Source organism: Hemiscyllium ocellatum, chromosome 18 (genome assembly GCF_020745735.1).
Source record: "Hemiscyllium ocellatum isolate sHemOce1 chromosome 18, sHemOce1.pat.X.cur, whole genome shotgun sequence".
Classification (NCBI taxonomy): domain Eukaryota; kingdom Metazoa; phylum Chordata; class Chondrichthyes; order Orectolobiformes; family Hemiscylliidae; genus Hemiscyllium; species Hemiscyllium ocellatum.
In genome coordinates, this window is record NC_083418.1 from 83,377,034 (window position 1) to 83,391,834 (window position 14,801).

The following is a 14,801-nucleotide window of genomic DNA, read 5'->3' on the forward strand; positions in this document are numbered from 1 at the left end:
TCCAGTTTCCTCATTTCCCCTCCCCCCACCTTGTCTCAGTCGAATCCCTCGAACTCAGCACCACCCTCCTAACCTGCAATCTTCTTCCTGACCTCACCGCCCCCACCCCACTCCGGCCTATCACCCTCACCTTGACCTCCTTCCACCTATCACATCTCCATCGCCCCTCCCCCAAGTCCCTCCTCCCTACCTTTTATGAGGACACACTTTCCTCATTCCTGATGAAGGGCTTATGCCCAAAACGACAAATCTCCTGTTCCTTGGATGCTGCCTGACCTGCTGCGCATTTCCAGCAACACATTTTCAGCTCAGATGAGATCATTTTAACAGGGTGGCGCAACATCGAGGACTGAAGGGCCTATACGGCGCTGTAACATTGATGACCGTATCAGTGCCACCACATGCTCGCAAGAGGTGGTTAAACAATTCAGCAACTTCACCAACACCTTTCACCTTGACCTCAGGTTCACATGGACCATCTCCAAACCCTCCATACCGTTTCTGGACCCCTCCATCTGTCTCTGGTGATTGACTCAACACTAATATCTATTTCAAACCTACCGACTCCCACAGCTGCCTTGATTACACCTCCTCCTAGCTCCACTCCTACAAAAACACAATTCCTTAACCTCAATCATATCTACTTCGAGAAGGAGCAATTCTACTCCAGGACATCCCATATGTCCTCCTGTTTCAAGGAGAGCAATTTCTCCTGCCAAGTGATCAACACTGCCCTACATCGCAACTCAACCACTTCGCTCACTTTTGAATCCACACCCCTAACCACAACAAGGACAGAACACCACCCTGGTCCTCACATTCCACCCCGTGAATCTCCAGATTCAGCACATTATTCTCTGCCATTTTCAACACCTACAGTCAGACATCACCACTAAAAATATATTGCCCTCTTCCATCCCCCCTCCCCCCCCATCTGCATTCCACAGAGACCATTCCCTCTGTGACTCCCTTGTTAGGTCCATGCTCCCCCCTAACCCACCCACCCACCCTCCACACCCAGCATCTTCCCCTGCAGCCATATAAGTTGCAAAGCTTGCACCCACACCTCCCCTCTCACCTCTGTCCAAGGCCCTGAAGGATCATTTCAAATCTGACAGACTTTTCTGCACGTTCTCCCACCTCATTTACTGCATCCACTGCTCTCAATGTAGAGGTCGAGTGCCAACTCGCAGAGCAATTCAGGAAATATCTCTGGTCCACATGCACCAACTCACCCCACTGTTGTGAGGCCAACCACTTTAATACCCCCCGCTCTCCCCCAAGGACATGCAAATGCTGGGCGTCCTCCACCACCAAATTAAAGCCACCTGTCATCTGGAGGAAGAACACCTCATTTTCTGCCTCTGGACCCTGCAACCACATGGCATCAACAATGACTTCACCAATTTCCAAATCTTCCTACCCCATCCCAGATCCAACTCAGTACCACCCTGCTGACCTGACGTACCTGCCCATCTTCCTTCCAACCTATCTGCTCCACCCTCCCCAACTTCTCACAATCACCTTCTACCTGCCTCCATCTACTGCTGTCCCACCTGCCTTTTCCCCCAGACCCACCCACTTAATTATATCTCAGCCCCCTTCCTCCTCCACATTTCTGATGAAGGGCCAAATCAGGGACTCATTTGCTCCTTGGATGCTGCCTGACCTGCTGTGCTTTTTCTATCACCATGCTTTTCAACTCTGACTCTCCAGCATCTGCAACCTCAATTTCTCCAGTGACTGAGCCACATATCAACCTCTGGAATTTGGTTGCCCGTTGTGAGAGGCAGTTAGATGGATGGAAGTTGAGGGAGTAAGGAAGCAGCAGGGCAGCCTCATCAATTCCTCTGTCACTATACCTACTGTGGCAGAGCAAATGTGATGTTTGAGTAATCAATTCAGGCAAGAAAACTGGTTGCGCCATGGAATTGCAGTCTCATTGAAGTGTGCCTTGATACTGAAAAGCTTAAGAATCATTGTCTTAGCTAACACCTTTCAAACACAACCATGACCATCCAGAAGAATAACTGCAGTGGATAGGCGGAAACACCATTGCCCGCCAAGTTTCCCTCCAAGTCATACACCATCCTGACTTGGAAATACATTACCATTCCTTCACTGGGTTATTGATCATAATTATGGAATTCCATCCCTAACAACCTTGTGGATGTAACTACATTAAATGAACTGAGACAGTACATAGAGGCAACTAACCACCACCTTCTCATGGGCAATAAATGTTGGCCATGCCAGCAAAGCCCACATTCCCTGAATTAATTAAATAAAGTGTCACTTAATTATATGGTTGATGACTGTTTTCATCACTTCACTGATGATTGAGAATAAGCCAGCAGGGCAGTAATTGGCTGAGTTGGATTAATCATGCTTATTGTGTGCAGGACATACCTAGGACTTTACTGCATCATTATGGAGGTGCCAATTTCACAGCTGTACTGCAACAACTTAGCTAAGAACATGGCTAGTTTTGGAGGATATAGTACTATTGCCAGAATACTAAACAATCCACCAGAAGAACTGCCAATTCTGGAAATCAGAAGCACAAACAGAAATTGCTAGAAAAAATACTCAGGTGTGCCAGCAGCTGTAGAGAGAAAGTTGAGTAACCTTTCTTCAGAATGCCAGAATGTTGTTCTGGCACATAGCCTTTGCATTACCCAATACCTTTGCCAATTTCCTGATATAATACGGAATGACTTGAATTGACTGAAGACTAACTTTTTGTGATACTTGTGAACTCAGGAGGCCACGATGGATCATCCACTTGGCATTTCTGTCTGAAAATGGATACATTTATTTCAGTCTTATATTTAGCATGGATATGATGAATTTATTTGTGGAGCATCCTCCTCTTCCATCTGTTCACAACTGGATACAGCAGGACTACATCATAGAGCCATACAGCACAGGAACAGATCAAGGTTTGTGTAAAGATTTGTAGCTCAGGTGTTGATTGTCATAGATGTGGGTATGATCACCGCTGGGAAGTTAACTTGCAGATGTTTTGTCCCCTGTTTAGGCGATATCTTCAGTGTTTTGGAGCCTCCTGTGAAGTGCTGCTGTGCTGTCTCTTCTGGAATTTATTTGGTTCTGTGCCCACTGCTTCCAGTTGTTCTTTGTAGAGGCCAATATATTGGCTCTAGTTCCATGTGCTTGTTAATGGAGTCCGAGGATGAGTGCCACGCTTCTAGAAATTCTCTGGCTGCCCTCTGTTTGGCTTGTTGTTTGATCGTCGTGTTGTCCCAGTCAAACCTGTGGTCCTTGTAATGTGTGTATGGGCTACTAGGGACAGCTGGTCATGGCACCTCGCAGCTAGCAGATCGCTAGTTGTCTGCCTGTTTGTCCTACAAAGCATTTTGTGCAGTCTTTGCATGGAATCTTGTAAATTACATTTGTCTTGCATGAGATGGGTATAGGGTCTTTTATTCTGGTGAGATTTTGCCAGAGCATGGCTGTTGGTTTATGGGCTGTCATGAATCCCATTGGTCGGAGAAATTTGGCTGTCAGTTCAGAGATGTTTTTATATAAGGTAGTGTGTCTAGTGAGTTGGGTCGTGGCATGTCCTTGTCATGTTGTTTGTCTGTTCGGCATCTGCGGATGAATTGCGGGGATATCCGTTTAAAGCAAATACTCTGTACAGGTCTTTATCGTCTTCTCTTTGTGGGTCGGGACTGCTACAGTGTGTTGTAGCCGTTTTGAACAGGGTCCTAATGCAACTTCTCTTGTGTGTGTTTGGGTGGCTGCTGTTGTAGTTCAGGATCTGGTCAGTGTGTATGGCTTTCCTGAACATTTTTGTGGTGCATTCACCATTCTGTGTTCTTTCTACCATCACATCTGGAATGGGAATGACTTCTGGTTTCTTCCTCGCTCGTAAATCTGATCCCTATGAGTATGGTGTTGATAATCAGGTGCATTCTCGATTTCTGTTCTCTTAATGATAAGAAAAGTATCTTCCACATATCTGATAAAGAGTTTGGGTTGGATTTGTGGGAGGACTGTTTGCTCCAGTCTTTGCATCACTGCTTCTGCTACGACCACAGAGATGGGTGAGCCATAGATGCTCCATTGATCTGTTCATACATTTGGTTGTTGAATGTGAAGCGTGTCGTCTAGCACAGGTCTAGTCGTTCAAGTACGCAGTCCTTGTTGATAGATTCCCCATTGTGTTGTCTGTTCTGCTTGTCTCAGAGATTGGCTAGAGTGTTGTCAATTGAAGTGAACAGTGCAGTTACATCAAATGAGACCATTACTTCGTCCTTGTCTACGTTTTCTTTCTTGATGTTGTCCAGGAATTCCTGTGATGATTGTGTGGAGTGTTTGGACCTGCTGATAAGATATTTTAATTTCTGTTGAAGTTCTTTTGCCAATTTATGCAATGGGGTTCCAGGGAGTACCACAATGGGTCTCAGTGGTATGTCTGGTTTGCATACTTTGAGTAATCCATAACATCTTGGGGTGTTGCTGCTTTCTGGTTTCACCTTTGTAGGTTAATCCTGGTTATTAGTCATTTTTTTTCTAGGCTCCATAGTGTATTGTTTATTTTTATTGGTTAGATGTGGCGTGGGGTCACACTCCCTGTGTAGGTAGGTGTCGATATCAGTAAGTAGCTTCTCTGCTTTCTGAATATATTCAGTTTTGTCAACGATAACTGTCATTCTGCCCTTATCCAGCAGTACTGTGATTATGTTCTTGTCATTTTCAAGTGTTGATTCAGTATGTGGATGTGCCTACGAGAGAAGGTGCAAAACTTGACCTACTCTTGGGAAATAAGGCAGGGCAGGTGACTGAGGGGTCAGTGGGGGAGCACTTTGGGGCCAGCGACCATAATTCTATTAGATTTAAAATAGTGATGGAAAAGGATAGACCAGATCTAAAAGTTGAAGTTCTAAATTGGAGAAAGGTCTTATGAGGAAAGGCTGAGAGACTTGAACCTGTTCTCATTGGAAAGGCGGCAGCTAAGAGGGCATTTGATAGAGACATACAAGATGATCAGAGGATTAGATAGGGTAGACAGTGAAAGTCTTTTTCCTAGGATGATGATGTCAGCGTGTACGAGGGGGCATAACTACAAATTGAGGGGTGATAGATTTAAGACAGATGTCAGAGGCAGGTTCTTTACTCAGGAGAGTGGTAAGAGTGTGGAATGCACTACCTGCTAATGTAGTCAACTCAGCCACATTAGGGAGATTCAAACAATTCTTAGATAAGCACATGGATGATTTTGGGATAGTGTAGTGGGGTGTGCTGAGAATAGTTCACAGGTTTGCGCAACATTGAAGGCCAAAGGGCCTGCTCTGTGCTGTACAGTTCTATGTTCTAAAGGCCAAATGTGACGATATTAGGCAAGAACTTTCGAAAGCTGATTGGAGGCGGATGTTCGCAAGTAAAGGGACGGCTGAAAAATGGGAAGCCTTCAAAAATGAGATAACGAGAATCCAGAAAAGTATATTCCTGTTAGGGTGAAAGGAAAGGCTGGTAGGTATAAGGAATGCTGGATTACTAAAGAAATTGAGGGTTTGGTGAAAATAAAGAAGGAAGCACATGTAAGGTATAGACAGGATAGATCAAGTGAATCCTTAGAAGAGTATAAAGGAATTAGGAGTATACTTAAGATGGAAATCAGGAGGGCAAAAAGGGGACATGAGATAACTTTGGCAAATAGAATTAAGGAGAATCTAAAGGGTTTTTACAAATACATTTAGTACAAAAGGATAACTAGGGAGAAAATAGGGCCACTCAAAGATCAGCAAGGCGGCCTTTTTCTGCAGCTCAACACAATGGGGGAGATACTAAATGAGCATTTTGCATCAGTATTTACTGTGGAAAACAGGCCCTTTGTCCCAACCAGTGCACACCAACCCTCCGAAGAGCAACCCACCCAGACCTATTTCTCTCTGACTAATGCATTTAACACTATGGGCAAGTTAGAATGGCCATACCTGCACATTGTTTGGATTGTGGGAGGAAACCAGAGCACCCGGAGGAAACCCACGCAGACCAGAGGAAGTGTCATTGGACTCAAAACGTTAACTCTGATTTTTCTTCTCAAATGCCACCAGACTGCTGGGCAATCCCTATTTCAGAAACCCCTGCCCTTGTTCTTTTTGAAGTCTGTCCCATGTAGCGAGGCGGCAGTATCACGTAACATGATGCAGGGTATCCCAATGTGTAGATGGGATTTTGTATCCACCAGGACTGTGTGGTGATCACACCTATTCGGTGCGGTCATCAACAGATCCAACTGTAGCAGATAGATTGCCGAGAATGAGATCAAGTTTGCTTTTCCGTCAACAGGTGCTATAGACTCACTAGTAGCTCTGGCCTTTAAGATTCAGCCTGTGATAAATGAGGCTCCCACTTTGATGGACATTGAAGACTTCCACCCGTAATACATGCTATGCCCTTGCTACAGTCAGTGCTTCCTCGAAGTGGTGTTCAACTTAGGAGGAGAACTGATTAATCAAGCAACTATGAAGAAAAAAGGCAAAACATTAAAAAACAAACTAGCTGGTCATTCACCAAGGTACACCAAATTCAGAAAATTTCGTACAGGCAGTCAATTGGTTAATTACGTGCCAACACTTTTCTAAGAGCTATCCAACTGATGTGTGTTCCACTACTCTGCTCTTTCTCCACTATTTAATTATTAGCAATTTAGCTGGATATGTATTTCTGAAACTTACTCCTAATCACTGATTACAGATCCGCCTTCAACGCTATAATTCCAACCAAACTCACCTGCAAACTAAGAGGCATAGAACTCAGCTCTATCTTTTGTAACTGAATTCTCGACTTCCTGACCGAAAGATCGCAATCAATGAGAACAGGCAACAGCACCTCATCTGCGACCATCCTCATCAATGGCACCCTAGAAGGCTATGTGCTCAGCCCTTACTGTATTCCTTCCACACTCGTGACTGCGTGGCCAAATTCCATCTATAAGTTCACTGACAACCCCACCGTAAGCAGGCTGGATCTTAAACAATGATGAGATGGAATACAGGAAAAAGACAGAATGCTTGGTGATGCGGTTAAAGATAGCAATATCTGCTTCAATATCAGCAATTGGTCATTGACTTCAGAAAACAAAGTGAAGGACACACCCCTATCAACATCAGTGGAGATAGTCGAGACATCAGGTTGCTAAGAATGACGATCACCAACAATCCATCCTGGTCCACCACGTTGATGCGACGGTCAAGAAAGCACAACAATATCTCCACTTCCTCAGGAAGCTAAGGAAATTCAGCATGCCCAAAAAGACACTAATTTTTATAGATGCACCACAGAAAACATTCTATCCGGACGCATCTCAGCTTGATATGGCAACTGTTTTGCCCAGGACCATAAGGAATTACAGAGAGTTGTGATCACAGCCCAGACCACCATGCAATCCAAACTTCCGTCCACTGACTTCATCTATACTTCCCACTACTTCGGAAAGGCAGCCAACATAATCAAAGACCCCTCCCACACTAGTTATAATCTCTTAAAACCTCTTCCGTCGGGCAGAAAATACAAAAGCTTGAACACATGGATTAACAGATACAAGAACAGCTTATTCTCCGCTGTTATTAGATTTCTGAATGGATCTCAAATTTCAAGTTTAATGTTGACCCTGCTCTTCATGCACCTTCTTCGTAGCCATAACATTGTATTCCTTGTTCTGTTCCATTGCCCTTATGCACTTTGTATGTCATGATCTGTATATACTGCATGCAAAATAAAACTTATCACTGTACCGAGGTACATGTAACAATAACAAAAAATCAAAATTACATACCTTTTCTTTGTTTGAAGAAAGTTTCTCTGAGAGGTCCTGAACTACATTTTTCAGATCAGCACATTCTATTTCAAAAGAACTGCATTTCTTGTTAACGTTTCCCAGCTGAGTGAGAGAGAGAAGGAAAGGAACGGAAAGGAACGGAAGGAGAGACAAACATGCATTCTTTAGTACCACTCATTGTAGTGCAGCATGCAAGTCAAATCAGTAAGCACAATTTGTAAAATTATAAACTATTTTGTCACCATCATACAAAGACAAAATGAAGATTTGCGATTTATTATACTCTAGGCAAAGTAGGAGGCAACCTCACTATTTGCATGGAGCTTGCAAAGAATAAAGAGAACAAAGAAAATTTACAGCCCAGGAACAGGCCCTTTGGCCCTCTAAGCATGAGCCGATCCACTATTGAAACCTATTGCCAAATTCCTAAGCATCTGCATCCGTCTGCTCCCCATCTATTCTTGCATCTGTCCAGACACATCTTCAATGGACTTACTGTACCTGCCTTTGCTAACTCTGCTGGCAACGCGTTCCAGGCACCTAACACCCTCTGTAACAACTTGCCATGTGTATCCTCCTTCAACTTTTCACTTCTCATCTTAACAGTATGACCTCCCTTTATTGAATCCCTCACCCTGGGAAAAAGCTTATCTCTAACTACCCAGTTTATACCCTTCAAGATTTTGTACACTGCAATTAGGTCCCCCCTCAATCTCCTTTTTTCTAATAAAAAAAACAATCCTAACCTACTCAACCTCTCTTCATAGCTAGCACCTTCCATTCCAGGCAACATCTTCCTAAACCTTCTCAGCACCCTCTGCAAAGCATACACATCCTTTTTGTAATATGGTGACCAGAACTGTACACAGTATTCTAAATGCAGCTGAACCAATGTATTGTTCAATCTTAACATGACCTGCCAGCTCTTATACTCAATACCCCATCTGATGACAACAAGCATACCATGCCTTCTTGACCACTCCATCCAACTCTGCAACAACCTTCAGGGTACAATCGACCTGAATTCCCAGACCTCTTTCCCTGTCAATTTTTCCTGTATAAATTCGCTCTAGAATTAGACTTCCCAAAATGCATCATCTCACATTTGCCTGGATTGAACTCCATCTGCCATTCTCCGCAATCTATCTATATTCTCCTATATTCTTTGACAGTCCCTTAAGCTTTCTGCTGCTCCACCAATCTTTGTATCATCTGCAAACTTGCTGATCACACCAACAGTGCCCTCTTCCAGATCATTTATGTATATCACTAACAACAGTGGTCCCAACATTGACCCCTGTGGATCAAGACCGGTCACCTTTCTCCATTTTGAGAAACTCACTTCTACTTCTCTCTGTCTCCTGTTGCTCAACCAGTTCTTTATTCACCTAGCCAGAACATCCTGCACACCATGTGACTTCACTTTATCCATTAGTTTACTATGGGGAACCTTATCAAAAGCCTTACTAAAGTCCATGTATATAACATCTACAGCCCTTCCTTTTTCTATCAACTTGGTCACTTCCTCGAAGAACTCTATTAGGTTGGTAAGGCACGATCTTCCCCGCACAAAACCATGTTGCTTATCACTGATAAAGCACATTCTTTTCCAGCAAATTTCCCACCACTGATGTCAGGCTCACTGGTCTGTAGTTACTTGGATATCCCTACTACCCTTCTTGTACAGGGGGACAACATGAGCAACCCTCCAGTCCACCAGCACCTCACCTGTGTTTATGAATGCTACAAAGATATATCAGGGCCACAGCTATTTCGTCTCTCACCTCCCTCAGCAACCTGGAATTTGTCCAACTTAAGAACCACTAGCCTACCCAACACATCTTCCCTCATGTCAAAATGATCCAGAGTAATCAAACTTCTATCTCTAATCTCAACATTCATCATGTCCCTCTCTGAGTGAACACTGATGCAAAGTAATCATTCAGAATCTCACCCATTTACCTTCCTTCCTTATCCTTTAGTGGATCATCCTTTCTCTAGTTACTTGCTTGATTCTTATATAAGAAGAAAAGGCTTTGGGAGTCTCCTCAATTCTGCTGGCTAAAGTTATTTCATGACCCCTTTTAGCCCACTTGATTCCTCGTTTAACACTGGTCCTACTCTCCTGATATTCCTGTTCTTAGCTGCCTGGACCTTAAGTACACTTCCCTTTTCCTCTTGACTCGTTGGACGATTTCTCCTGTCATCCACGGTTCACGAATCTTGCCTTTCCTATCCTTTGCTCTCAACAGGACTTGCATATCTTGCACTATCTTTGAAAGCCTCCCACATATCAAATGCAGACTTCCTTTCAAATAGCTGTGTCCAATCCACATTTCCCAGCTCCTGCCTAATTTTGATATAATTGGCCTTGTGCCAGTTTAGTACTCTTCCCTTAGGACCACTCTCATCTTTGTCTACAAGTATTCTAAAACTTATCGAATTGTGGTCACTATTCCCAAAGATCCCACCCCAAATTCTACCACCTGGCCTGGCTCTTTCCCTAACACCACATCCAATATGGCCCCTTCTCTCTTCGGACTATTGACATACTGCTCTAGAAAACTCTCCTGGACGCTTCTTACAAATTCTGCTCCGTTCAGGCTTCTGACACTAAGTGTATCCCAGTCAATGTTGGGAAAATTAAAATCTCCCCATCGCTATCACCCTGTTGCCTCTCCATTTTTCTCTAATCTGTTTACCTATTTGTTCTTCTACCTCTTGCTCACTGGTGGGAGGCCTTAGTTCAGCCCCAGTGTAACTGCACATTTCTTATTTCTCAGCTCCACCCACAATGCCTCATTACTCAAGCCCTCCATAGTGTCCTCCTTTAGCATAGCCATGATATCATCCCTGACCAGCAATGTAACCCCTCCCTCACCTCTTTTACTTCCCTCCCTGTCCTGTCTGAAGCATCTATATCCTGGAACATTTAATTGCCGATCATGCCCCTCCTTCAACCAAGTATCTGTGATCGCAATAACGTCATACTCCCAGGCACCAATCCAAGTCCTAATTTCATCTGCCTTACCCTCTATACTTCTTGCATTAAAGTATATGTACTTCAGGCCACCAGTTCTTGTGTGTTCATCAGCTGTCTGCCTACTCTTTCCCTTATTAATGCTAACTTCATGATTCTTACAGTCTCCAGTTTCCACCTCACCGTCTACTTGTCTTCTCTTCTGATTCCCAGCTCCCTGCCACATTAGTTTAAAACATCCCCAACACCAGGAGCAAAAACTCCCCCAAGGACATTTGTTACAGTCTGGTTCAGGTTCAGATTCAGGTGGAGTTAGAAAAAGGACTTAGAAAAGGAAGTGAAACAAACTTCAAAATTACACAGGGAATGAAACATATGCTTGTCATTTGCTTTACTCATCTTTAAATTGAACTGGATATCAGAATCTGCAATGGGACCAATTCTAGTCACAACTACAATTCTGGTTATAAGTTTGCTCGTTGAGGTGGAAGTTTTGTTTTCAGACGAATTGCCGGCCGATTTCTCAACAACAAACCCAAACAAGCATACACAACGCACCCAGAAACTCTAGCCACACTACCTTACATCAAAGACATAGAACATATAGAACATAGAAGGATACAGCGCAGTACAGGCCCTTCGGCCCTCGATGTTGCGCCGACCGAATCCTACCTAACCTATACTAGCCCAATAACTTCCAAATGCCTATCCAATGCCCGCTTAAATGACCATAAAGAAGGAGAGTTCACCACTGATACGGGCAGGGCATTCCATGAACTCTCAACCCGCTGTGTGAAGAATCTACCCCTAACATCTGTCCTATACCTACCACCCCTTAATTTAAAGCTATGTCCCCTAGTAACACCTGACTCCATTAGCGGTAAAAGGTTCTTAGTATCTACCCTATCTAAACCCCTAATCATCTTATACACTTCTATCAGATCTCCCCTAAACCTTCTCTTCTCCAATGAGAACAGCCCCAAGTGCCTCAGCCTTTCCTCATAAGATTTTCCTACCATTCCAGGCAACATCCTGGTAAACCACCTCTGCACTCGTTCTAAAGCTTCCACATCCTTCCTATAGTATGGCGACCAAAACTGCACACAATACTCCAGATGAGGCCTCACCAGAGTCTTATACAACTGCAACATGACCTCAGGACTCCGGAACTCAATTCCTCTGCCAATAAAGCCCAGTACACCATATGCCTTCCTCACAGCACTATTTACCTGGGTGGCAACTTTCAGAGATCTGTGTACATGGACACCAAGATCCCTCTGCTCATCCACACTACCAAGTAGCCTACCATTAGCCCAGTAATCCATCATCTTGTTATTCCTACCAAAGTGAACGACTTCGCACTTAGCTACATTGAATTCCATTTGCCACATTTCCGCCCAGCTCTGCAACTTAAATGATCTCTGAAATGACTTCCGGACTACTCAGACCCCTTGACATCACGGCAGCTCACAAACCTATCTATGCATTTAAACAGCAGCTTATGAACCTAAAGGACCCTACACAAACAACCTGCAAAACGAATGCCATTTACAAAATACCACACATGGACTCCAAGAAACACTGAATCGGACAAACTGGCAGAAAACTAGTCACCAGGAAACACGAACACCAACTAGTCACCAAAAGACATGATTCACTATCACTAGTATCCTTACATACAGACAGAGGAGGACACCTCTGATTGGGACAACACATCCATCATAGGACAAGCCAAACAAAAACACTCACAAGAATTCCTAGAGGCCTGGCATTCTAACCGGAACTCCATCAATAAACAAGATTTGGACTCCATCTGCCATCCTCTTTGAAAAAGAACCAGAAATGATATCACACACTTCAAGAAATTAAGACACAAATAGAAAGCGGAACATAACACCAGCGCTTCACCAGATGATCACCCATATGTTACCTAGTATGGTGGCGAAACATCTGAAGACAAACCTTCCAGCTCAACAAGCAAACATACAACCAGAACCTCAATCTGAGCTACAAATCTTCTCAAAAATCACAACTTCAATTCTTAATGAATATCAAAATAAAATCTTAAATCTTAAAGAAAAAAAACAAACAATTGTATTACAAAGCAATGGTTGTATCGTGGAATAAATGTTTGTAGACAACAGGATGAATTATGCCAAGGGTAATTTTGAAGTACAACTTTCAATTATATAGCACCTTTCATGTAAAATAATGTTGCAGAGCACTTAAGATTGAGGGCGATGCAGAGCACAGACAGGAAGAGTAAATTGTGGGCATAATCCAGGACCAGAATCAAACAGGAAACTGTTTTCTTTGTTTAAAACATATATAGCTTCCCAATTCAAAGACAAGCGCTTCTACTGAGTTAAATTAATCAAATTCAATTCCTCTCTGTAATTATATAGTCACCTACATTTTCTTCAGTTTGCAATAGCTTTCCTGTAAGGTCTTGGTTAATTATCTTCTGGGCTTCCAGTGATTCCTTCAATTTATCCATCTGCAGCAGTTTTGCTGATGATTCTGCCAACAAAGCTTCCTTTGCGAGAAGTGAATTTTCCAAGAAATCTTTCTTGTCGTTGACTCTAGAAATTAATTACATTATTGAACATTAACAAGTGCAACCTGGTGTGAATTAAAATTCTGTTATGTTACACACAACATACAAAGGACAGAAAGATCATACAAAGTTGCTATGTTCTCTTCACAAAAGGGAAGGTTAATTGGAGATGTAATGGAGGTGTTCAAAATGATGTTGGTTTTGATTGGAGAATAAAGAGAAACTGTTCCTACTGGCTTATGAATTAGCGGATAGATTTAAGATAAGTAGCATTAACAATAAAACAAACAAATCATACTGTTATGACATGGAGACAGACAGCCGAACTAAATTAGCCTTTCTACCTCTGTATTCTCAACACAGTAAAATAATCAAATAGTCACTGCAATGATACCTAATCAAATTTTTGAATAACCTATTCCAGATTCTGGGAACATTTAATTTTCAGACTGCCATTGTATATTCCAAACAAAAGGATTTATTAAATACATTAACTTTAGCAGAGTAAATATTAAACAACATAGTAAGCTGGATGTAGGTTTGTTCGCTGAGCTGGAAGGTTCATTTTCAGATGCTTCATCACTATACTAGGTAGCATCTTCAGTGAGCCTCCGGACAAAGCACTGCTAATTCCTACTTTTTATTTATATGATCGGATTTCTTTGGGTTGACGTCATTTTCTGTGGTAATGTCATTTCCTATGCTGATGTCATTTCTTTTTCTCAGGGGTAGCAAATCGGGCCCACGTCAATGTTTTTCTTGATAGAGTTCTGGTTGGAATGCCATACTTCTAGGAATTCTCATGCATGTCTCTGGTCGGCTTGTCCTAGGATGGATGCATTGTCCCAGTTGAACTGGTGTCCTTCCTCATCTGTATATAAGAGTACTCTTGAGAGAGGGTCATGTCATTTTGTGGCTAGTTGATACTGGGAAATGACATCACCACAGGAAATGATATCACCACCCTCAAAGAAACCCAAACATACAAACAGAAAGCAGGAATCATCAACAGTGCTTCATCTGGAGGGTCACTGAAGATGTTACCTAGTATGGTGACAAAACGTCTGAAAATGTTCACTGAGCTGGAAGCTTCAAACTTACATCCAGAACCTGTACCACAAGGATCTGTTTTGGGACCATTGCTTTTTGTTATCTTTATAAATGATCTAGAGGAAGGACTTGAAAGCTGGGTAAGCAAGTTTGCGGATGACACAAAAGTCGGTGGAGTTGTGGATAGTGAGGAAGGAAGTGGTAGGTTACAGCGGGATATAGATAAGTTGCAGAGCTGGGCGGAAATGTGGCAAATGGAATTCAATGTAGCTAAGTGCGAAGTCGTTCACTTTGGTAGGAATAACAAGATGATGGATTACTGGGCTAATGGTAGGCTACTTGGTAGTGTGGATGAGCAGAGGGATCTTGGTGTCCATGTACACAGATCTCTGAAAGTTGCCACCCAG

General features: G+C 43.0%; 1 protein-coding gene across 7 annotated transcripts in view; it reads right to left on the reverse strand.

Moving 5' to 3' along the window:
- LOC132824521 (golgin subfamily B member 1-like) overlaps positions 1-14,801 on the reverse strand; it is a 263,280-nt gene that overhangs the window by 79,776 nt on the left and 168,703 nt on the right. For all 7 annotated transcript variants that reach the window (XM_060839154.1, XM_060839156.1, XM_060839155.1 and 4 more), the window contains 2 exons: positions 13,201-13,369; positions 7,805-7,909 (listed from right to left, as the gene is read on the reverse strand). In XM_060839154.1, coding sequence (XP_060695137.1) covers positions 7,805-7,909; positions 13,201-13,369 — 274 coding nt within the window. The remainder of the gene's footprint in view (positions 1-7,804; positions 7,910-13,200; positions 13,370-14,801) is intronic.